The following is a 26,643-nucleotide window of genomic DNA, read 5'->3' as shown; positions in this document are numbered from 1 at the left end:
TTTTATATTTTCTCCTTTCATCAATTAAATTCATATTTCTTCTGTTACCCACTCAAAAACTATTAATTTTAAGCTAAACATACAGTAAGTTTTTAAAAATCTCCGGATAGCCCCAAAAACATACATTTTCCACAATAGGCGCATTGTGCTGCCACCTACTGCCACGTACTCCATTTGAGCGACCTCAGTAGTCATTAGACATCGTGGTCAGGTGATATGGTGTCACTTGTGTCATACGCCTGTACGCGAGATTTCCACAGTCCTAAGCATCCCTAGGTCCACAGTTTCCGATGTGATAGTGAAGTGGAAACGTGAAGGGACACGTACAATTCAAAAGCTTACAGGCCGATCTCGTCTGTTGACTGACAGAGATCGCCGACAGTTGACGAGAGTCTTAATGTGTAATAGGCAGACATCTATCCACACCATCACACAGGAATTCAAAACTGCATCAGAATTCACTGCAAGTAGTATGATATTTAGGCGGGAGATGAGAAAAGCCACACATCACACCGGTAGATGCCAAACGACACCTCGCTTGGTGTAAGGTCGTGTTTTTCATGTAGGGGGCTTGCACCTCTTGTTATTTTGCGTGGCATTATCACAGCACAGTCCTATATTGATGGTTTAAGCACCTTCTCGCTTCCAACTGTTGAACAGAAGTTCGGGGATGGCGATTGCATCGTTCAACACGATCGAGCACCTGTTTCATAATGCACCGCCTGTGGCGGAGTGGTTACACGACAATAACGTCTCTTTAATGGACTGGCCTGTACAGAGTCCTGACCTGAATCCTGTAGAACACCTCTGGGATGTTTCGGAACGCCGACTTCGTGCCCGGCTTCACTGACCGACATCGATACCTCTCCCCAGTGCAGCACTCCGTGAATAGTGGGCTACCATTCACCAAGAAACCTTCCTGCAGCTGACTGAACGTATGCCTACGAGAGAGGAAGCTGTCATCAAGGCTAAGGGTGGGCCAACACCATATTGAATTCCTGCATTACCGATGGAGGGCGCCACGAACCTGTAAGTCATTTTCAGCCAGGTGTCCGGATACTTTTGATCACACGGTGTATATATGATATACCGATTAATATGTAAATTCCCTCCGCTTTTGATTGCTGTCCTTTCTTTTCCAGTAATTTGTTCTATAACTGGTATTTCGTTAACGTAAACGCTGTTTTAAGATGTTTTGTTCTTAATAAATGAAATAAATACATTTATACATACATATCTTAGTATGCTTTGGTATGCTGCCGCTACTTTCATTTTTTACTAATTGTTTTGGTGAAAATTCACGTGTTTATGTACGGAGTGCATATTCAGACCTGTAATTTAAAATGCATAACTTTTATAAAAAATATATTGTAGTAAACTGTCGATTATGAGCGGTACATGGGGACTTGAAATCCGCGGAAAATCCACTTTCGCACTCCATCACACAACTTTGAAATAAAATAGTCTTGAACTGGTTTGCATCTCAGTGATGTAGCTTGTCTTTTACATATCGCACTGCGAATTTCAAGGGTCATTAACTTGTCAAATAGGAGACCATCTTCTTGCTGTAACTCTTCTGACCATTGAAGTGTTGACGGATGTTTGATTACTGTTTCTGGAAGCAGTGTTATCATCTTCGTTGCTGTCGGCCACCTGGTCGGTTCTCCGTTGTACTCAGAACAATAGCACTGCCAGTCAGCATCTCATGACCTGGCTCTGTGCCGTCAACGTCAAACCATTCAGAAATGTTTTCTTTGTAGAGAATTGCACAACTTGGAGTACGTTTCAAAACAGCAGATACCGGTGGTAATGACCTCTCCTCTACGTCATTGGAATTACTGGTTCCATCAGTTTTAGCTTTAATGTTTCCTTATTGCTTGGCTGTGGTTGATTTTTTTAAGTTACGCCACGTCTTAGACGCTTTATTCATTGCGTCCAACACAGATCACAATTTCCAAGATGTTTGAACAAGTTTTTGTAACAGACCCTCCGATAACCTTCCTTCATGACAGAAACGGCACCCTGATCCTTTAGTTGGATTAAGGCTGTCACATTAGGAGGTAAATATTTTACAAATATCATCCTCTCATCCTATTTCAGAGCATTTTCGTTCCCTTGCGATGACTCATTGTCCAATAACAATACAGCCCTTGCACATAATCCTTCACCATTAAATGTTCTCCCAGTCGTGGCACAAAGTAATTGTTGAACCACATTTGAAATATTGTGCGGTCCATCCAGTCCCTTTTACGGTGTAAGTAATGGACAGGTAAACTGTGCATTCTTTTCCTCTTAAACAGTGCGGTTTTTTATCTTTACCTGTTGCACCAGGCTGTACCATTAGCACAGTACAACAGAAAGAACCTTTACTTGCTTGATTAATAACCAGGCGCACAACACTCTGTCTCGAACCTTAAGTTTTTGTTGGCAGACATTTCCAAAACAACACAGTTTCGTCTTCATCATTTACATACTCCAGTTCTAAATTTTCTCGTGGAAAGAAAATCCTGGAAATCATTATAAAAATCAGAAACAGAGTTACTACCCGCAGTTGACTTCCCCTTTGGACGGCCGTCTCCCAGATACTGTGACGCTGTGTAAATCTTGTTAACCAGCTTTCAATTCCCAAGGTTTCGAGGAAAAAAAAAACTGTGCCTGGTCGGCGCATTTTAGCAGATACTTGTGTATTCTCTGCTCTTTGCCAACTCCAACATGACTTTATCCAGTTCTGCGTATGCAGCTATTTTAATAGTCTTCTGCTATGACACACCTTTAGATGAGTCAATACTGCTAGCAAAGTGAATTATTCAGTCACTGTTTTTCCATATAGTAACGATCGTAGTTTCACCCATATTGAAAATCAGTGCCAGATGACGCGGGCTAGTACTGTCTTCTTCGAGTTTGTGTGGTTCTTTCAATTTCTACTGTAACTTCAACACAACTTGTTTTCGCTTTACAGACGTTGCTCGGCATTAACAGAAACCAATGAGCATCTTCCGCAACCATTACTGTCCAGCGCTTGCAGTGCTTGAGCAGCTCTTTGATTACTACATTCGTATTATATCGAGATTATCGCTCAAATGCGATCACTTACGAGTCTAAGAGAAATTTTCAGCAGCAAAAGAGAGTGGCAGAAATAGGCCTCAGAGAATCCAAAAAGAAGGTAATTGAGAGTTAACCGTACTATCTTCTGATAGGAACTCCATGAGCCCCGTCTGTGAACACTCAGTTTATGAAAATCTCACAACACTTGTCCAGCGTGTCACCAGTGCGCCATCTCCAGTGGCCGAGAGACCCACCAACCACCTTACGTCCGCATTACAGGTAGTGCGGAGCCATTGTTCTCAGGCACCGTCTGTCGCTATCTGTGCTGCACAGTCATCAAACGGTGACATACTAGTCAGTGACACACCGGTATTACTGCAGTCACAACCAACACCGTTACAGCTGCTGTGGCCGTCCACACTACTGTAGCTCACATACTCCAAATCGACATCCAGAGATACACAAGGGAGAGCTGCCATCTGTGTTGACACAACGACGGCCTGTGGGACGCGTTCGTACCGCGAGTGGGTACAGCACTCTGTCAGTCTACTGTGTAGACCATGGAACGTCAAAGCAACAGTGCAAATGCCCGAATATCATGTTTACAAAGATAGAGCAACGTTCTTGGCTCAAAAGTGAAGTGGTACGAGATCGGGATACGGAACAATGTTTCTAGGAATTGCCTGGAGCATGTGGTGAGATAGCTCTGCCATGCAGCACACTCGCACGATGGGTTCAAGCAGTCAGGTTAGGGAGAGATGCCGTGGAGGATCAGCCCCGTGCAGGACCACGCAGAGGACAATACAGTTCGACTCCTTGCTTCCTTGCCAGTGGACTTGATGTCGGTTAGCAGCATAAGTCGGAGTATGCCTGCGGGAAGATAGGACAACTGGGATACCTCCACTAACCCGACCCCCTCCACCCTCCCCCAGAAAATGGCGGTTCAAATTCCAACAGCATAATGAATCACACCACGGTTATCTCTAGTAACTTAAGAAAATGGCGGGAAGATAGGTCAATTGGGTTACCTCCACTAACCTAAGTCACCAGACCACCACCTCATTCTATGAACTGGTGCTAAGTTTGAATTTTGGCAGTAAGGAAAGGTCACTTGGGCTGTCTATACTACCCTAAGAATATATCAGGAAAGAAAGCGCATTTGGACTAACGTAGGTCACCCGACCACCACCTCTTCCTACAGATTTGCAGGAAAAGGACTCAGCCTGCACTGGGCTGCTGGAGAGAGGAAGGACTGTACGTTATTTATTTTGGAACAATTTATTTAGGGATGGAGTATATTAATCACAGTGATACAGAACACACGCTCTGACATTTCTCACAGCATACAGACCTACAACTACTCCTAAACAACTCATGTATAATACTCTGCACATGCGCTTGCTAATTGTAAACTGTGAAAATAACGCAATGCACAGCCTACAGACCTGCAAACCACTCGTAAATAATGAAATAAGTCTAGAGAGCCAAAAAAACCCATAAATTGTCAAAACAATAATCCATCTAAAAGACTCTGCAAACATGCTTGCTAATTGTAAACTGTCGAAATCATGCACTAGTCTTTATTGAAACAAGTAGAGGCAGCACCACCATCCAGTGTGTTCGCCACAAGGTCCAGACTCCAACTGACCTAGTACACAGTACCACCACCAGAGAGCACTATCATCCATATCGATATAATCCAGGATGGTGCGGGAAAAGGCAGGAAAACGACTCTGCCTGCGCTAGGCTGCAGGAGAGAGTATGGAATGAGTGTACTTAACTTATTTTGGAAGAATTTATTTAGGGAACAATTTTGAGAGATAGTATATTTATCACACTGATAAAAAAAACACACCTCTGACATGCTTGGGGTCACGCCACAGATCTGTAAACTACTCCTAAATAACGTTCTGCAGACACGCAAACAACTCCTAACTTAACAAAATAATCTCAGTACAGGCCTGCAAACTGCTCCTGAATAATGCAGCACAGTGATGTGTAGACATGCTCAGTATTCATAAACTGTCCAAATAGCACACAGCACAGCCTACAGACCCGCTCACAAAATAATCGAAGAGGCACGAGCAGACACAGGCCCCTACCCTCTGTCCACTAGTCTGCACAGGAGCAACCGTCAGCCCTGCGAAGTGACGCCGCCGTTAGCTGTCAAACCACACACAGGCGCCCATTCAGGTCCCACACACATGAGGTGGCAGCATCCTTTTCGTACTCAACACCTTAGAAATTCCTCTCGGGAGTGGGAGCGAAGACCTATTTACAAAGCACAGACGTGTTAGTGTGCTTGCCGCTACCCTCCCTCTACCTGTGGTCTGGCAAAGAGCTAATGGCCAGGTGATGCAGAAATCTGTTCCAGAACAGCAGAAGCTGCTTTGTCCTTAGCGACTCTAATGGACCATGCGTGACGTGTGGCTGACAAATCGCAGCGTGTAGCTACATACCATTGTAAGTGCATCTAGCAACATTCTCAGTGTTATACTGAAGCCACATGGCTATCTAAAATAATAACCAAGTCGAACTCTAGTAAACTGCGTAGTGTCCCAGAAATAGTTAACGTGCGCTTTTGTAGGAGTTTTCGTGATGTCTCAGCTTGTATGCATGGAAATTCTTGCTCTAACAGAACCTGTTTACGAAAATAGCTCAGAATAACATCGAATGCACTCTTCCCAGGGCTCCTAACTTGATACCCCGTCCATGATGTGTTACCTCTCCTGCTTTCAACACACAAAAACGGGTGTGAGCCATCTGCGAGGCTTGCATGTACACAGACTTACAGAAAACAGAGCAAACGCTCTCCAAATGTGGTGGTGACTGGATACAGTCGAGTATAGTGCTGTATCATGCCTCCCGATTAGTGCATTTGGGCAACGTGTTGGCAGCTGTGCTACATTTACAAGAAATTTTAGAACACAGAACGAGAGGTTGTCATGATAACATGGACAGACCTGACATAAAATCGATAGAATTGCAAAAAATGACGACGGAATAGCTATAAATTGACCGAATATGCACCGAAATGTGGGGAGAGATTGTTTGTGATTAACAATTTGTATATGGGAACAAGTATGTGGCAGCAGGAGGGATCTGAGATAACGTAGACATCGAAACGAAGGGAATCAGAGGCAGTCAATTTTTCTCCATTGAAGCAGCATTATACTGTATGTCTATTGAGGTACCAGTGACACACACGAGTTGACTACTGTACTTGATGCTTTTCAGGAAGACAGAGAACCATCCGCCTCTAAACCTACTTGCATCTGCGTTAAAAGATAACAGAGAGTGGACGGGGTGATCGATTGAGATGGAGCTTGTAACGAGGTACGATTCAATGGTTGACTGATGATGCATTCTAGAGAAGGAGAAGTTGCTACAGGTCACTTTTTACACTGTTCTGTCAGGATGCATCAGGCGCGTGATATAGCCTGCGTTCTACTCATATACAGCTACATGTTCTGTATGTGGTTTAAAGTGCTGTCTACTTGAAATCATTAACAGTAAACCTGTCGGTCATCAGCGGACTTCCATCTCATGTGTGATGAAACGTGACACATTCCTCTAAACGAACTTTGATTTATGCGATGTACTCCAGCCCCCCTGTCGCATCTTGGGTGTAAAATCAAAACTTCAGCGTCATAAATACATTAGCGGTAATTGCTTGTGAGGCACTGCATTCCCCACATACACATTTGCCTGACAGGTGTGCTGTTAGTTATGGAATGACTTGTAATTTTCACATGCCGGATGCTGCAGCTATGCTTTTATGTTTCCTTGTAAGAAGTCTTTGCCGTTACTAACGATCATTTTATATAGGTCTGATGCAGGCATAGTATAATTACCGAACCGTGATCGCATGTGAACAGTGGGAGAGCTATATTGTACTCGTATCACACAGAGCCAATATTTTAAGTAAGTAGTTTTTCGTTTTACAGTTCGATAACATAGTTTACCTTAGAGAAACCGGGAAGAAGGATGTATGTCCTGGGCTTGAAATGTATTTCTTACATTGGAATATTAAAAGCGCTACATTCCATACGACTGATATGTTGAAAACACAAGTCCAGAACGTTGTAGCCTTAGGAGTGTGCGTGTTTATGTTCTCTCTTACCAATACCTTCCAGGTACTGATCCTAGACTCTAGAACAATAGAGTTGATAGCTTGGTTGATTTACGTAAAAACGCGTCGAACTCCATCCGTTTGGAGCTCCATTGCGCTTAAAAATCATTTGTTGTTTGTTTTTCTTAAGCGTCTGCTATTACATCACGACACTTTAAAATATGTTACTATACATCGATAAGGAGTGCTCCTCGGCATGGGCGCATCTCGAGAGATCTCATGCACTTGGGTAAGTGAGGACTCGGAAAGCTCCATTCATTCACGAGCCGTGGAGTGTAGCGGTCTACTTCTGATCGGTTGCAGATTAATTCGGTAATGGTGCTGCAGGTCAGGTTGGTCAATGACAGTGTGATGAGGTTCTTTCACTCTCTAATTTTACCCTAAGACAGCGAGAATGCTCTGTGACTCTCATACACAGAGAGATAGATCGTAGATTAAGCACTGTGCTTGAGGTGTTAGAAATATGTAGAGCTCTGTCTGGTATTCTCTGACGATTTATGTGTTCGAGAATCAACACTGAATGGACATACTGCGCTTTCATCTATCTACATTCGCAATGATACTCGCAAAGTAGAGAAGGGGTAGTTTACCTATGATACTGAAATTCGGGAAACATGCTGTCACATCATTGGCCAGTGTTGAAATTACTGTAAAACTGCTAAAATTGTTCGCGCTATCAGCTGTGATGCTTATTATTATGGTACATCGGCGGCGTCTTTTCCATCCCATCCGTGTACTGTCGCGCTGTTAGTTACCACTTAACGATTGACTGACAGTGCTTGTTCGAGTTGGGGAATGATTTTTATGGATGGGTGACACCTTCTGTGGGTTTCTAGCACCCAAACAGTGATCGAGGACATGAGTGCAATATGGGGAATCAGTCGAAGGGGAACGCAGAGCCATCATGTATTCCATCACTGTGACAGATTAGTTTAAAACTAGAGGTCGTCAATCAATGTTTCAAACAACAACTCTGGGTCACAGGGAGTGCTTCTTGCGACTTTCAGTAGAGTCTGTGGGATACGGTCATCATCCCACAGTGCGGGTGATGAAACCTTAAACTGGTCTGTGCAGTTGATCGATACCAGTATATTTAATAGGATCGTCACAAGTGCTCGATGCCTGCATGCGTGTGGTATTTGGTTTTGATATATGGGAGGTGAGAGAAGAGTTAAATATCTTATCTTGTTCTCTGATGGATGGAGTTAGTTGAGCTTTTATAGCTCATAATTTTTCTCTGGCAGGTGGAATAGAATAACGACGACAGAATTTTGGGGTGATAGACCCTGAGGGACTCAGATCTGTAGTACCTGCTTGTAGTTTGGAGAAGCACCAGAATGCAGTAGCCAAATCCACATCCTTCCCCCAGTTCCTGTACTGTCTTTTATTCTGCCTGGAGTTGCAGGATCAGGCTTCGTTTCTGTCGAATTATCCAAACACAGTTCTGTCACAGTAAACCAGATTCGCCTGTTTCTATACAGGTTGCCGAAGGTAGTAGCTTTCTCCGACTTCTGCTCAGTTCTGACTTGCATTGGCACAAGCACATGTACAAAGTTGTAGGGACAGTAGTGCACAGTCCAAGGCTAGTTGCAAGATACATAGGGGCTACCTAAAACTAGGTTGGAATTTTACTGTAGCACATAGGTTCGAGAAAGGTGGCTCGTTTTCGAGATATGTGATTGCCAGAAATATGATATGGCATCGAGACAGAATGCATTACAAATACTGAGGAAATATCTAGTGGCGGTGGCGTGAGGGGTTGCAAATATTTGTTTCATACCACGCTCCTTAGCTGAATCGCTTTCAAAATTGGATAATTTTATTACGAGGGTGCACCGTCGGCGACGTGTAACTGCACTACTTGTGTGATAATATACACTCCAGTGATCACTGTCTATATTTAGTGTCATGGTATTTGTCTGGAAAAACCACGTTATTCGTAGCTAATGCCATACATGGATTTGACATTGATACTTGTGTGCATCTGTAGAATCAAGACCGCTTGTGACAGTAACATACAGTAGCTGTTGGGATCGGGTTTTTTAACATCTGGCGGTTTGTAAGACGATCACCGTCTCGGTATCTGTCTGTAAAACCCACATGGTTCTTAGGTAACGCCATAAGTGGATTTATAAAGCAAGTATAACTTTTAACATGGATACTTGTGTGTACCTGTAAAAACAAGACCTCTTTTGACAGTAACATACAGTAGTTGCTGCGATCGCTTTTTTTAAGATATGAGACGATTACGGCTCTCTTTCTAAGACACAGTGGTATCACACACAAGATAAACATATCAGACATGTACACCCATCGCTGATTTTCTCTCAGTATTATTTTGTATCGTAGATAATCAGTTATTCAAGAAGTATTATACTTAGTAGTAGGGGGTGCATGATAGTTTCTCCTTGAGCATCAGGCTTATAATGTGTGTGTTTGCATTCCAACATATGCAAAGGAAATGACTATGTCCATTCATAAGGAAGGTATGGATTTGACGTCTAGTAATGTGAAAGCAAAGGGGAGAGTATATCAAGTCACAAGAATGGTACTGATATTTCTATTTCCAGAGCCATAGCTGTCAACAGGGTCTATATCTTCGGAATTATATCGCACAAATGTTACTGATATGCAAGAAATATTGATGTGTGCTTGATATCGAGAAGTACTGCTAAAATGGTATGATATTCTAACAAACCATGCGAAATTAGATATGTTCCTGTAATCCCAGAGTCTGGAGATGGGTGTAAAAAAGCAAGCAAGCAAGCGAGCAGGCAGATCCAGACCAGAAACAGTAAGGCGTTTGTGATGAGGGGGGAAATGAGGCCGAATTTGTAGAACAGTTCTGAGTGTGACTTCGATCCACTGAGGGCGCTGTGGTCATGTGTTGGGGGTGGATGCCCACCCAAACTCGCGATAAATATCTACAGTGCTGCCTGTCTTTGTGGTATATGTACAAATGGTGTAAAAGTGTTGATTTTGTATGGCGCAGGATATGAATTGTATGTTTACTACATCATATATATTGCTGGATTGGAGATCGGTTTCAAGCTCTAATATTCAATCTCCTGTCCTCGGTGGGAGAGCAGTGTAATAGACTAGGAGTCTTTCCATATTTGACGATATGTAGGGGCAATTTGCAGGTTTTAATTGTTGGTGCAATATGGCGATCTGTGTAAAATAGTTTTTACCTTGAAAGTCTCATCTGCAGAAAGAAAGGATAGGTGGATGCTGCTTCGATACCAGCGGCATCAATAATTGGGCGGGTAAATTCGATAAGAGCTAATCGTAATGCTCGATTCATTCACAAGACATCCTTTGTGCTGGGATATAGGAGTTTCTACATAGTGGTGGGGACGTTTGTGTGTGTTGAAAGCAGGAAGAGTAACATGTAATGGATTGGGTATTACGTTAGGAGCGCTAGGAAGAGTAGATTCGATGTTATTCTGCACTGTTTTCGTAAACAGTTTGTGTTAGGGCAAGAATTTCCGCTCATACAAGCTGAGACATCACGAAAACTCCTACAAAAGTGCACGTTAAGTATTTCTGGGACACTATGCAATTTACTAGATTTCGACACAGTTATTATTTTAGATAGCTATGTGGCTTCAGTACAACGCTGAGAATGTTGCTAGATGCACTTGCAATAGTATGTAGCTACAGGCGGTGATGTGTCAGCCACATGTCATGCATGGTCTGTTAGAATCGCTAAGGACAAAGCAGCTTCTGCTATTCTGGAACGGATTTCTGCAGCATCGCTCAGCAATTAGCTCTCCGCTGGACCACAGGTGGAGGGAGGGTAGCGGTGAACACACGTGCGTGCATCCCACCTTGGAGCGTCTGTGCTTTGTAAATAGGTCTTCGCTTGCGTCTGGTTGTGTCATCAACGGCGCCTAGGTGAAAACATACTTCAAGAGGAATTTCTCAGGTGTTGAATATGAAAGGGATGCCACTGCCTCATGTATGCAGGACCCGAATGGGCGCCTGTGTGTGGGTTGACAGCTGATGGCTGCATCACTTCATGGGGCTGTCGGTAGCCTCCTGTGCAGTCTAGTGGACAGGGGCCAGCAGGCGGTGTGTGTGTGTATCTCTTGCATTATTTTGCGAGTGGGTCTGTAAGCTGTGCTATGCACTATTGGGTCAGTTTAGGAGTACTGAGCATGTCTACACATCGCTGTGCTGCATTATTTAGGAGAAGTTTGCAGGTATATAGTGAAATTATTTCGCTAAGTTAGGAATTGTTTGCGTGTCTGCAAAGCGTTATTCAGGAGTAGTTTCCAGATCTGTGCTCTATGTGGTGTGACCCCAAGCATATCAGAGTATGTGCTTTTTATCAGTGTGATCAGGCTGAGTCATTTTCGCGCCATTTTCCCCCTACAGATCACCATCTTGGATTACATCACAGGAGGGATGACAGCGCCCTCTGGTGGCAGAATTGTTACTAGATCAGTTGGAGTCTAGATCTCGTGGAGGAGACACTGCATGGAAAATAAAAGCTTATGTCCAGCACAGGCAGGGTAGTTTTCCTGCCTTTCCTCCCCACCACTTTGGATTACATCATGGAATGGACCACAGCGCCCTCTTGTGGTGGTACTGTGTACTAGGTCACTTGGAGTCCAGACCATGTGGTGAATACACTGTTTGCCGCCATATTGGATATTGGTACTTGTTATCAGCTGACGTCATGGCTGCCATCTTTGATTATGTCACGGAATGGACCACAGTGCCCTCTGGTCTTGGTACTGTGTACTAGGTCAGTTGGAGTGTGGACATCATGGCAAACACACTGGATGGTGGTGCTGCACCTAATTGTTTAAATAAAGACTTTTGCATGATTTTGACAGTTTACAATTAGCAAGCATGTTTGCAGAGTCTTTTAGATGGATTATTATTTTGACAATTTATGGATTTTTTGGCTCTCTAGACATAAACGTATTGCATTATTTACGAGTGGTTTGCAGGTGTGTAGGCTGTGCATTGCGTTATTTTCACAGTTTACAATTAGCAAGTGTGTGTGCAGAGTTTATACATAAGTTATTTTGGAGTAGTTGCAGGTCTGTATGCTGTGTGGCATGTCAGAGCATGTGTTCTGTATCACTGTGATAAATAAACTCCATCCCTAAATAAATTGTTCCAAAACCAGCAGCCCAGTGCAGGCTGAGTCCTTTTCCTGCCAATCTGTAGGAAGAGATGGCGATCAGGTGACTTAGGTTAGTCCCAATGCCCTTTCTTTCCTGCCATTTTCTTGGGTTATTAGAGATACCCCAAGCGACCTTTCTTTACCTCCAAAATTGAAACGTGGCGCCAGTTCATAGGATGAGGTGGCGGTCTGGTGACAAGTTAATGGAGGTAGCCCAGTTGTCCTATCTTCCCACTAAAATTCAAACTTCCCATCAAAATGCGCCATCTTGGATGATGTCAAGGCCGCCAGCTTGGATGGCAGTACTTTGTGGTAGAACATAGATTGTCCCAATGCTCCTGGATGTGCTCAAACGAACCGAACTGTAAATGCCAATACAACAGATGGGGCACTCCGAATTTCCTCGTCCGCAGAAAGTATACGCAACACCGAGTGCTGTGAAGTGGCGTATATTGTGGCGTACGACGCTGATGGGGTAACACTGCACGACGCTATACCACAAAGAGTGACTGTAGATGCTGCCTGCTACTGCTCGTAACTAAACATTACTTTCGTTCGGCACTCAGGTGAAAGCGATGACGTTTCACAGAACAGCACCGCAACATTGTGCAGGAGGATGCACGGTGTCAGACAGCTGCTGCTGCCCACGACCACCCGTGCCACTGGCAACGGAAGTGTCCGGAGGGTCCACCGTACTCACCCGCCACGAGTCACCGAGATTACGATCTCTCTGCCAAAGGGAAGAACCACCGCGAACGATCCCGTACAGAACCAAAGATGACATTATCCACGCCGTAGGTGTGTCAATACGGGACATCGGTACTGTACAAGCATCAGACTTTAGTCAGTGACAGACCACTCGTACTCCGGTCACAACCTTCACCACTACTGTTGCTGTGGCCGCCTTCACTAGTGTAGCTCGCTTACGTCTTCCGGCCACGTGGCAGAGGTCATAAACAAAGGTAGCAATTATGTTGAAAGTGGGTAACTATAAGTACTCCTGTCAATACAGTTACGTCATAGAAAAATTATAGTTCTCATTACTTTTTATCCAGCGCTTGTAGTCGGTACATAATTGAAAGTTACCTCAACGCCTTGCTACTCGTGTCGGCTGTGTGCTGAGCTGCGCTCGGTTGCAGGCGCTGAACCGCGGGCTGGTGATGGTCAACTTCTACTCGCAGTTCCTGACCTGCAGCCAGGACGCCACCGTGGCCGACGCGGCGGGTGAGTAGGCCAGGCTGACTGCGCGCCGTAGAGTCGACTAGGCCGTACAGCAGACCGGCCAGCGTCAGCGCGCGCTCCGCTCTTGTTGCAGCCCACATCGAGCACGTGAGGCGCGTGGCGGGCGTCGACAGCGTGGGCCTGGGCGCCGGCTACGACGGCATCAACAGGTACCGGAGACTCGCGCGCAGCCAGCCACGCAGGGCGCAGTCAGGCGCAGCCATACTACTTAGTCCTAGATTTCACATTTCTCAACTACATATGTCACAAAAAAAAATTCTCAGTATTATTTACTTATTTTTGGCACGCAGAAGACATAATATAATTTTCATGTGGCGCAAACTGTCGGAATACGGAGAGATGCAGACAATTTCATAGAGTTTTGCACTCACGTGTCCACGTAACCGTGTATTCTTTAGTTTCGTAATCATTATGGAGGCTTGGAAACTCTACTCAGAAAATCAATATAGAAGACGTGAATAGTTTTAATGTAAAAAAGATTTGTCATTAAGATTTTCAGTTACACCTGCAGTTGCACAGTGCCTCTTTCAACTGAAACGACACATGGTCTGCCGGCCAGAGTGGCCGTGCGGTTCTCGGCGCTTCAGTCTGGAACCGCGTGAACGCTACGCACGCAGGTTCGAATCCTGCCTCGGGCGTGGATGTGTGTGATGTCCTTAGGTTAGTTAGGTTTATGTAGTTCTAAATTGTAGGGGACTCATGACCTCAGCTGTTAAGTCCCATAGTACTCAGAGTCATTTGAACCATTTGACACATGGTCTCGAAAACAAATGTAAAATATAACATTATAAATCTAACTTTTTGACTCTTTCACGGCCACAATGAATTCTTCAAATCTCGCGTTTCCTTTAACGTTAGTGAGCATATGGAGCTGCTTTGTCAGTGTGTTTCGATTCTCCCACGCGATTACCTTTTTAAGCGCATCGCGATCAAATCACAAAGAAGGTTCTTTGTAACGTCTTAAGAAGTGGCAGTATGCAGCCAAGGCCACTTGAATTGCGAAGTCTGCATTCCAACCCAGATATTCCAATTTTCGTCCCTGCGCTCCTCTTTCCTTCCGAAATTCGACAACAGCGAGACTGAAATCGAAAAATGCCCCTTAACTTAACCAACGCACTTTGCCGTAAAGTCTCCGCACCCTTCATTCACTTGCAATGAAAGCTGCTGCAACTGACTATGCAATAATGGGCGCGACATTGTATTATTCGTACCACCACTTTCATCATGCGCTCCAGTCCTGAAAATTTAGTAGGAATTGCTTTTTGACGTACAGAACAATCTCGATCGCTGTAAATGTTTGCTCTTTCACTGTCAACTAAATCTTAAAATCTTTTTTGCATGGTGTTGTAATATCATTTAATAGTAAATACGTAATACCTGTCATTATGCGAAATGAGAATTCTCATTTCAACCTTACGTCATTCCCATTCATTGTAGAGGATTGTGAAAATAGATCTCCAGACTGCCATTTTCTGTGCAAACAGCAGCTGGAGTTGTGAAGGTCCTTCACTCCACGAACAAACAGCGAAGGTTAGACAGCGCTGACAGCGCGATGCTGCCGAACTTAGACACTTGTACCGAGCGGAAAACGCCGTATGGCGACGCTAAATCAAATGTCGCGCTGTTCCGTGCGATTGCGAGAAGCAGCGAGCAAAGCCGAGTGCCAGGCGTGACCTCGGCCCCCCTCCAGATGGCACACGCTGCACGCGTTACGTGTGGCACGCCCACTGTCCCCCTGGCCTAATGTTACGTGTTCCAATACCGGACACATACTTGGAGTCTGTGAAGACTCCGTTATCTGACTTTTGAACTGAAATTGGCTCGACAAACAGAATTGTTGATATGCTATACATATACGTTATGTGGTATCGTGGCGAAACCGTGTTTCTCCAAGTTTCGGATCTTCCTAAATAAAGGCAGTTCTAATATAAGTTTCACAATTTTAACAGAAAATAAGGTCAAATTTCATTTTTCGATGTGCAGTTGCTTAGATAAGTTGACGGAATACTCCTTTAAAGTCACAACATGAGGAATAGTGCAATTTTTTGCACTTAGTGAAAATGTGTAAGGCAATGGAGCCGGCCAGGGTGGTCGAGCCGTTCTAGGCGCTACACTCTGGAACCGCGCGACCGCTACGGTCGCAGGTTCGAATCCTGCCTCGGGAATGGATGTGTGTGATGACCTTATGTTAGTTAGGTGTAAGTAGTTCTAAGTTCTAGGGGACTGATGACCTCAAAAGTCCCATAGTGCTCAGAGCCATTTCAACCAATTTTTGATGAGTGGGTGTTGTATGATGTCCTTAGGTTTGTTAGGTTTAAGTAGTTGTAAGTTCTAAGGGACTGATGACCATAGATGTTAAGTCCCATAGTGCTCAGAGCCATTTGAACCATTTTTAAGGCAATGGACACACTATACACGTATTTACGACTGACAATAATTACGAACTTGAGGCGAGGAGCTTTCCTTTGATATGCGGCCTGAAGGTGGTGCCTTCCCCTGAACTGACTGTCGGTACAGAAACACAAGTGACAGCGGCGGCTGGTGGCCTCCTCATGCCACCGCTCACCGCTGTTTAATGATATCCCAGACTCGCGCTTAAGAGGAACTATCTGAGGATGGGTTTTATCCGACTCCTAAAAACAGTTGCAGATCGCATCAGCAGAGTGCTAAAAAGATACAATAATGGCACAGTGATCAAACCGACGACAAAGATGGGTGAGTATTTAAATACTGTGAAAGACTGCTGGACAAGTGAGGAGTACATAAAATCACAAACACATGGTATCAGGTGTACATAGGAAGAACAGTGGTATAGACTCCAGCGACTCGAGTATACTTTATTTATATTTGTGACGACATGTGACACAAATCACTCCCGCCAATCTCAGTACAGTATCAAAATGAGGCTGCCCCGGGTTCAATATAGTGTAAATAAATAAAATAAATCTGAAAGAGCTCCAGTTAGCCCAGTTGTGCATTGAATCCCACGGCCCCCCTTCCATCCTCACCAGTCAATCACAGCTTACAAGGGAACCTCCCCATCGCACCCCCCTCAGATTTAGTTATAAGTTGGCACAGTAGATAGGCCTTGGAAACCGAACACAGATCAATCGAGAAAACAGGAAGAAGTTGTGTGGAACTATGAAAAAAAAGCAAAATATACAAACTGAGTAGTCCATGTGAATGATAGGTAACATCAAGGACACTTTTAGCTCAGGAGCGCCGTTGTCCAGTGGTCAGCGTGAGCAGCTGCGGAACAAGAGGTCCGTGGTTCAGATCTTCCCTCGAGTGAAAATTTTAATTTCTTTATTTTCGCAAAGTTATGATCTGTCCGTTCGTTCATTGACGTTTCTGTTCACTGTAATAAGTTTAGTGTCTGTGTTTTGCGACCGCTCCGCAAAACCGTGCGATTAGTAGACGAAAGGACGTACCTCTCCAATAGGAACCGAAAACATTTGATCGCAAGGTCATAGGTCAACCGATTCCTCCACAGGAAAACACGTCTGATATATTCTATACGACACTGGTGACGGCATGTGCGTCACATGACAGGAATATGTTGTCGACCCACCACACACCCATACACACTTGGCGAATGGGTAAAATATTCCTCTACCTTGCCCGATTTCGGTTTTCTTGTGGATGTGATAATCACTCCCAAAAAAGTGATGAAAACATGAGTTTGTCACACAAACTGCAACAAATGAATGCAACAGTTTCACAGTCGTACAGTTTTCCCTGTGCTCTGTCAAAACATTTGTTTTTAACGTTTTCAAATTTTTCCTTGTGTAGACCGTCAAATCCTGCATATTTCCAAGCAAATCTGAACATGTCCTGGAATTTTGGAGAGCGAAATTGATGTGTGAGTGCCTGAACTTTGATAATTGCCTGAAAACAAAAAATTAAACTTTTCACTCGAGGGTAGAGTTGAACCGAGGACCTTTCGGTTCACAGGTGCTCACGCTAACCACGAGACCACGCTGCTCCTCAGGTCACATCATCCTTGTTGTTGCCTATCGTGTGCATGGACTACTCAGTTTCTATATTTTGCTTATTTTTTCATAGTTCCACACAACTTGAAACGACCCCTTTGAACAATTTATACACGACTGTGCTTAAACTGACACACAATATTTTCTTAGCGCAACGCAATCTGACTTTCAAAAATCTCTACAAAAGAATGGCCCTGACTAACATTAAACTATACCTTTCACAAATCACTTACCTCACAAAAATCTTCGCTGCTCAAGCTACTGCAATACAGCGAGCGCCACTACTGCCAGCTAAATAAAAGATTCAAACTATGGAAGGCACTAACTACTGATAGGGATAGTTAGCAAATGAAAGATATTAATAGAGAACAAACAATGTATTTACCTTGATATCATCATATATAAATATATCAGTTCATGAAAAATTACAAAACTCCGCCATCTCTCTCCCCACATCCACCACTGCTGGCGGCTCACCTCCAACTGCGCAACGCTACGCGCTGTTCACATCCAGCTGCCGCTGCCCAACACTACAATGGCAGAGAACAATGCAAACTAGCGACAGACTGCACACAGCACAGCCAGTGATTTTCATATTGAGCGCTACGTAACGTTGCCAATAAGAAAACATAAACAGCCTACTTACATAGCCCCCATGCTCCCCACAAAATTTTTTTACAAATGGTGTTGGGCACTGGCCAATACAGATTTGACAAAAATTTTTCACAATTACAGTAACAAAGATATAAAATGCACACACTTATTGATACAACGTTGGTCAAAAGCTCAAATTTTCTCACAGTCCCTAAAGACAGTCCTAATCGTACATAACAGGAGAATAGCAGTGTTTGTCTCAAAGTCTGAGCAGTAAAAGAAAATGCACACGGAAGTAGTGGATTTCCATGCAGTCTTGAAGAAGTGGTGTTGTCCTTCCAATGGAAAGACAGTGCTGACTCTCGACATGCTGACAGGTAATGGGCCACAACAGAGCAAATCCACAGCAGAGTCATTCGAAGTTTGGAAGAATATTGGTAGGTAGGTCATCACAGAGCACACCCACTGGAGTCCTGGTAGAGATTGTGGAATTGGTGGGCCACCAGAGGTGCAGACCCACTGCAGTCCTTGTAGAAATAATGGCGTTGGTGGGTCATCATAGATGCACAGCCATCTGTTGCGATTGTGCAGGTGCACATTCACCATCGAAGAGTCTTGCGGAGAATATAGCAAGTCCATAAACCACCACTTGTGCACTCACAAAGTTTTTGGAATTGTCCTTAGAACGAGCAATGCTGTTGTCCAGTCCCTTGCTGAATCATTAACACACATGCAAACACTATCAGTCCCTACTTCTCACATATTGTCCATATACTATGACCAACAGAAACGTGTGCAGTGAAATGTAACTTAATTGGAAGAACTGGTAAGAATTACAATTTGATAACATAAAAATACAATTACAAAGGTACAAAATACATCATTAAAAACATAATAATACAGATAACATTTGTAGTACAGGCTTTACAAAAGAATAGAAATAAACATATACATCAGTGTTACAAAAATAGTGACATAAGTACATACATAAAATAATGAGAATAGTTTTCGAAACATTAATTTCACACATGAACATTGAAACAGAACAGAATTGTAAACAACTTTACAAAGAAAATAACATATTATTAATGCAACTTATATTTGAGGATAACAGTATTCCTCCTCATAGTGAATATAGCTTAGTATTAGAAGAGAAAAAAATTCTATGAAACAGTACACAGAGACAGGAAGAAAACAAATACTCAAGGGTACACAAACACATAGTGGGATAACACCAATAGGAAAGGACAGGGTTCGTTTTCAGTGTAACATTTGGTACTGCAGTCCAACCCAAAACTTCATATATCTTTCCTCTTATTTCATCCTCTGTTTCCACCAAAAAAAATTCTATCTAAGCATGCTTTCTGTATTTATATGTTCACACATTTCTTACCTCAACATTTATTTCCAAGAAAATCCTACCTAAACCTGTTTTCTCAATGCATTTCTTTACCTATTCTCCATAGTCAGTTTCTTATATAGTCTACCCCCTCTTAAGCTAACTTAAATCTACTGAGCTCAGATGCTAAACTAAGGGACGAGGCAATGCAGCAGCACAAAACAATTAACACAAACATCAATGACAAAAATACAAATGCCAAAGCAATTGCAATATTACAACTAATATAGGGCACTGTGCAGCAAAAAAAAATAAATCTGGCTTAGCAGAGTAACACAAATTAAAGTTCAGTAGCACTATGCCTGGCAAACAGCAGCTTATATCGAAACATGACATAGCTCAAGCAGAAAAAATAGTACACTAAAGATAACAATGCAGATAAGGCAAATGTTTAATGACATCTTAATGTCTAAGTAATTAAAGTGGTGCACCATAAGAAGTTATTCTACCAAAAAGTTACCAATTACTTGAAAAGAAAATTATGAATGCAGTTACTAGTTCCTTCTTATTGTTCTCTCCATTCCAAGTGCTCCTTTTTTAAAGAATGTGGATCATAAAATAATTATTTAATAGATCTGTTGACAGAAAGTGTTCACATTAGCAAATGCATTTCATTTTATAAAAGCAATGCTGCAACACAGCTGGAAACCAGATATCAAATGAAATAAGCAACTATGAAAAGCAAAGCATAAAAATATCATTCAGTAGTCATGTGACATTTCATAAGTTAGTAGAAATTCTCTCAACTCTCATAGAAAGACGCTTGTCATAATCAGGTGTGCAGATGTACGAATATTTCCCATCAATTCATAAGCATTTCAGTAATTAGCACAAAGTGCGAGTAATCATATGTTTTCAAGTAACGAGGGTGTTGCATTAGCGATGAAAGGCACACCCTAATGGCTAGTTCTCCAGGTGTTTGACACGTCCCACGTCCCCTTTTTTTTTTCTACCTGTGCCGCTGAAAAGGGCTCGCAATAATGGCTTTTTCTCCAGGCGTCTGACACAGCTGGGTGCCCGCGACGCATTACGTGCAGGTGGTCACTTAACTTTCGTACGGAAATATTTACGACAGCAGTTTCTGCTACCGTTGCAGTCACATTTAAAAATATTTCACAGGTCAAGAATTAGCGTTGCAAATCTGTAGAAACAAAATCCTATAAATATAAGTGTCCAAAAAAAAAATATTCGTCAGCATTGTGATACAGTCACACATTTCATAACTCTTAAAGTACGTTTCTTGGTTTCCAACATCCTTTTCATAAATCAGAGTCCCTAAACACTACTCATTATTCCTTACCTCATTATACATATACATATTCATATTCATCAACACGTCTTCAATATTTCATCATAATAGCTACATAGCATAATCAGATTCCTCATATAGCATCAGCTTATTTATCATAAACATACCTCAACAGCATAGTACACATCGTCGTCGTAATAATAACATCATAACACTTCAGTCAAATCTTAAAATCGTCGTAACTTCCTCCAATAATTTCTGAGCCTAAAAAAATTCTCTGCTCATTTCAATAGTGTCATCTACCTCAAACGTACTTTAAAATCATGCTCCCTTACGAAATACGTCATTCAAAGCTCTCATAGTATCACAATGATTCCGAAAAATATGAGCAGTTTACAAAGTACAGACAAAATACAGTTTCATAAGTGTGAAGTTATCCAACGGTGTAATTACGTAAACATGTGTCTCTGACGTAGTAAAAAACATGTTTATCTCTCAGTTAAATGATCAGATAGCTGTGTAATTTGTGTGTTAGAGAAATATGGTACCGATGTGTAAAGTTGTATAAGCAAATACCATATTAGCTAGGGCTCCTTGTGCTTGCCAAACACATGGTACACAAAGTAAGCGTGTACCCCCCTGAGGATTAATGTAATTATACCCTCAGGTGTTACAGATAACACCAATGGAATGAAATATATCACGGAAAACTTTCTTTGTAATTCAAAAATCTTTAAAAATAAATGTTTTAAGTATAAAATTGATCGCCATATGAAACGACCCCTTTGAACAATTTATACACGACTGTGCTTAAACTGACACACAATATTTTCTTAGCGCAACGCAATCTGACTTTCAAAAATCTCTACAAAAGAATGGCCCTGACTAACATTAAACTATACCTTTCACAAATCACTTACCTCACAAAAATCTTCGCTGCTCAAGCTACTGCAATACAGCGAGCGCCACTACTGCCAGCTAAATAAAAGATTCAAACTATGGAAGGCACTAACTACTGATAGGGATAGTTAGCAAATGAAAGATATTAATAGAGAACAAACAATGTATTTACCTTGATATCATCATATATAAATATATCAGTTCATGAAAAATTACAAAACTCCGCCATCTCTCTCCCCACATCCACCACTGCTGGCGGCTCACCTCCAACTGCGCAACGCTACGCGCTGTTCACATCCAGCTGCCGCTGCCCAACACTACAATGGCAGAGAACAATGCAAACTAGCGACAGACTGCACACAGCACAGCCAGTGATTTTCATATTGAGCGCTACGTAACGTTGCCAATAAGAAAACATAAACAGCCTACTTACAAACTTCTTCCTGTTTTCTCGATTGATCTGTGTTCAGTTTTTCAAGGCCTGTCCACTGTGCCCACTTATAACTAAATCTGAGGGGGGTGCGATGGGGAGGTTCGCTTGTTAGTAAAACTGTCGTCAGATACGCAGGTAAAACGTTATGTAAGCTTCACAGACGACAAGGTCAAAGAAATTTGTCTGTGAATTGTGTTCATGCGCAAAACACACACACACACACACACACACACACACATACACACACGCGCTCGCGCGTACAGAGAGAGAGAGACGGAGCGAGACTCTTCTGTATTAAATACATCAAGTTCTTTATTCCTAGCTCATGCTATCTCTCTCCAGCAACAGTGAGGAAATCTCTAATTCCTCTCTTTCTCCTTCGTAGTCACCCCCCTCCCCCCACACACACTGAAGTGAAAAAAATATGGCACTAAGGGAATAGGAAGGAAAAAGCTAAACAAATGTACTCCTGACATAAAATTTATTAGATTTCTTCCATACAATGCTGCTATGTACAGTGCTTCTGCCTACGATGTTTTTACATTCAATCATTTTACATACAATGGTGTTTATACATTCGCTGTCTGAGCTACTATGGTAATCAGAATATGAGTAAGAAGTATGTGATAGTGAACTCAAATTGAAATCTGTAATTACAACGTTACTATTATTATCTACAATTTACATTTCAAACTCATTTTTCAAAAATTTGTCTTACATTATTAACGTTTTCAGGCATTTACGATAAAATTAGTCATTACAGTCATTATTCTTCAGATAGTAGTGCCCCCATAAATCAGTGCTCACCTCATCGTCAAATATGAAGTGCTAATCACCCTTTACCGAGAGTGCTAATGTGCTTTGCATTGTAGTCGTTAACTGTGTACAGATTCGGACGAATTATATGATGCGCAGTCGACTTTTCATTTCCTTTTAGCATGCGTTCCCTCTTCATTTGCTAGTGAGCTTTTCACATCTTTCTCTCTACGCATTACACATTGCACTTCAGTTATGGGAGCGTACGTTTCCGCTCCCATTCCTACGAATTCAATAATGATCGCCCCTGACAATTCATCTTTCGTTATACAGGAAGGGTACTTGGGATGGCATAAATTTTATCATCAACGTAAACTGAAGTCTCAAACCAACTATGCGCACTGATTTTATTATCGTCATAAATATCCGAGTTGGTTACATGGTATATTACGCTCTACATATCTGTGTACCACATTTTTTTCATTTTTTGATCCATCTTTTTTCCGAAAAATTCAATGACCGTATGAAACCAGCATGTTGGAAATTTCTAAAATAGCCTTTGCTGCTGCTATTCGTCTATCAAACACAACATTAAGTGTGGTTAATGCAGTTCCAACCAGATTTTGATTATTTTTCATTTACATTTACACAGACAAAAGTTATAAATTCAAGTAGTGTATACTTCAGCTGCTGCGTTCGTTTCGTACCTTTCGCCGTGTCGGTTCTGTCATTTACTTTTATATAATTTTTGATTGTATACGGTCACATTTACGAAGTGTACTGGTGATCCAGTTACTCTGTCCCACTATAGTGTACGAATATTGTCTTATTCTGGATTTCGATCCTTTGAAGGGTGTTGCTGAAGTTTACTTAGAAATACGAAGTACACTTTGAACTGTTAAGTTTCAGTTCACTATATTTTAAGTTCTTCCTCTGTTACAACGACAGATCCCCTTTAGTTACAACTCGAAATAGTCTAAACTATGAACACAATATTATACACGTAACCTGTGGTCCGTGCATCATTGTTCCATCTTTGTACATCAAACAAATGATTTATTTACACAGCTCAGCTAGAAAAGTGTGACAACTGACCTGCCATCGATATGAACCCGTCCGGCCGATAGCAGCGTCTCCTGGCGAGGAATGAATACTAGGCAAATACACGCACGGTGCATGTAGTATCAATGAGCGCGCTGTTCGTGTGTAGAATGGGTAACGCACGCGATCTGTCTGAATTTGAGCGAGGGCAACTTGTGATGGCCCGGAGGGTCGGCACGAGTATTTTGGAAACTGCGCGACTTGTCGGGTGTTCGAGAAGTGCTGTGGTGAGTGTCTTCAACGGGTGGACAAACGAAGATGAAACCACGTCCAGGCGTCGTGGGGTTGGGCAGCCACGTTGAGGGCCGGGCAGGCTGGTAAAACAGGGCAGGCGGCGAACCATGGCGGAACTAATGCTGGGCAGAGTCCAAGTGTGCCTGAAAACACAGTGCACCGAACACTCCTAACCGTGGGACTCCAAAGTCGACGACCCATCCATTTGTCAATGTTAACACCACGACATAGACAACTATGACTGAAGTGAGCACATGACCATCGGCCCTGCACATTGGAGCAGTGGGAGAGCATAGCACGGTCTGACGAATCCCAACACATTCTTCATCCTGCCGATGGGAGGGTGCGAATCCGTCGTCTTCCGCGGGAACAACTGCTCGACTCCTGTACTGTGGGACGGAGACAAGCTGGCGGCGGCTCCATTATCCCCTGGGGAACGTTCACGTGGCCATCCGTGGGTCCAGTGGAGCTCGTGCAAGTCACCACGACGGCACAGGGGTACCGTACGCTGGTTGCAGACCTCGTACACCCTTTCGTGACGATCATGTTTCGCAACAGCAGCTGCGTTTTTCAGCAAGATTTTGCGCCATCACACAAGGCCAGGAGCACATCTGGAATTTCACCGAACGTGACATCAGAGATTATGGCAGCCTGCTTGGAATGTGCGGGAATCAGGTGGCCTGCATGTGTGCAGATGTGGTGCGGACGCCATCCAGCGACCTACCAGCGCCTCACTGCTTCCGCGTCACGACGCGTCGTCGCTCTTATCCGTGCCAAAAGTCGACACACCGGCTATTATGTAAGCTGCCATAATGTTCTGGGTCGTCAGTGTATTTCGGGTCCCCACTGACATTGTCGGTGGACCTTTCTTTCTCTCCTAGCCGCCAAGTCGGAGTGTCAAATTACATTTATATTCTTGTACAGCAAATGATTTGCCCCAGCCTGTGACGTCTCGCCGCTGCTCTCTTTGTTTCTGCTCGTGCATCCTCTGTACAGACACACATCGCGGTGCACAGTACTTGCTTCTTTTCCTACACTACTTAACGTGTGTAAGCTATCGCGATCATCTTTTGCTAGTACGAATGTTAACGGTGGAGTACGGTATTTGATAACACGGCTAGCTGAATTATTTCGCTTCAAGACCCAGCTATAATCTCTCTCTCTCCGAAAGCTTATTAATAAAATTAGTCAAGTATCAATCACCACTAATTTGAGATGGCATTAAACTCACTTTCTTTGTACTGTATCTTTAGCAAGAGAAAGCTGCAAAGTAGGGAACATTTGATCTTCATTGGTTGGTTAATATGACGTTGTCTGTTATTTTTAAAACGTGAAAACCTGCGTGAAAGAATTATATAGGATCATTAAGCCGAACACATGTATGTACTGGACTTCTAACTGCAAACTGGACAGAAACCCATTCAGAATCATCTAATTTAATGCATTTCGCTGCTGGCTGACGCATCATTGCTAGTGCAATACAGTTTCAAAGTCGATGATGATATTCATGAATTTCGGCCTACTGAGAGTCTTCAGACTTGGTCTTCGTTGAACAGATACAAGCCGGTGTAGGTTCTCCACAGCTCAGTGATCAATTGGCTGTATTTTCGACGGTCACACAGTCTATAATACTAAATGAGGAAAAAAGCATATCTTAGGAAAGATAACATAGGTGTATTCATAGATATGGGAAGAAACATGTATGACAAATGCGTGAACGATAGACTGCATAAGAAAAACGATTCGGGAAGAAGAATGTTCAGTATGTGGCAGACGTTATACTTTTTTCGTGGAGAATTCCCGCATTTGTCGAATTCCATCAATATTACTGACTTGTACAACAAGCCCATGCCTACTACAGTAGTACAAGTTTATATGCCAACTAGCTCTGCAGATGACGAAGAAATTGAACAAATGTATGATGAGATAAAAGAAATTATTCAGGTAGTGAAGGAAGACGAAAATTTAATAGTCATGGGTGACTGGAATTCGACAGTAGGAAAAGGGAGAGAAGGAAACATAGTAGGTGAATATGGATTGGGGCTAAGAAATGAAAGAGGAGGCCGTCTGGTAGAATTTTGCACAGAGCATAACTTAATCATAGCTAACACTTGGTTCGATAATCATAAAAGAATTTTGTATACATGGAAGAATCCTGGAGATACTAAAAGGTATCCGACAGATTATATAATGGTAAGACAGAGATTTAGGAACCAGGTTTTAAATTGTAGGACATTTCCAGGGGCAGATGTGGACTCTGACCACAATCTATTGGTTATGAACTGTAGATTAAAACTGAAGAAATTGCAAAAAGGTGGGAATTTAAGGAGATGGGACCTGGATAAACTGACTAAACCAGAGGTTGTACAGAGTTTCAGGGACAGCATAAGGGAAAAATTGACAGGAATGGGGGAAAGAAATACAGT

At 42.7% G+C, this 26,643-nt stretch overlaps 1 protein-coding gene across 1 annotated transcript in view; it reads left to right on the top strand.

The window, feature by feature from the left end:
* The window catches only part of LOC126484237 (dipeptidase 1-like), a 210,082-nt gene that overhangs the window by 162,900 nt on the left and 20,539 nt on the right, over positions 1 to 26,643 (top strand). Inside the window, exons 8-9 of the mRNA XM_050107651.1 lie at positions 13,457 to 13,541; positions 13,633 to 13,708. Of these exons, the coding sequence (XP_049963608.1) occupies positions 13,457 to 13,541; positions 13,633 to 13,708 (161 nt within the window). The remainder of the gene's footprint in view (positions 1 to 13,456; positions 13,542 to 13,632; positions 13,709 to 26,643) is intronic.

Source organism: Schistocerca serialis, chromosome 6 (genome assembly GCF_023864345.2).
Source record: "Schistocerca serialis cubense isolate TAMUIC-IGC-003099 chromosome 6, iqSchSeri2.2, whole genome shotgun sequence".
In the NCBI taxonomy this organism is placed as follows: Eukaryota; Metazoa; Arthropoda; class Insecta; order Orthoptera; family Acrididae; genus Schistocerca; species Schistocerca serialis.
The sequence above is the reverse complement of the archived record's forward strand: the minus strand, read 5'-3'. Positions and strand labels throughout refer to the sequence as shown.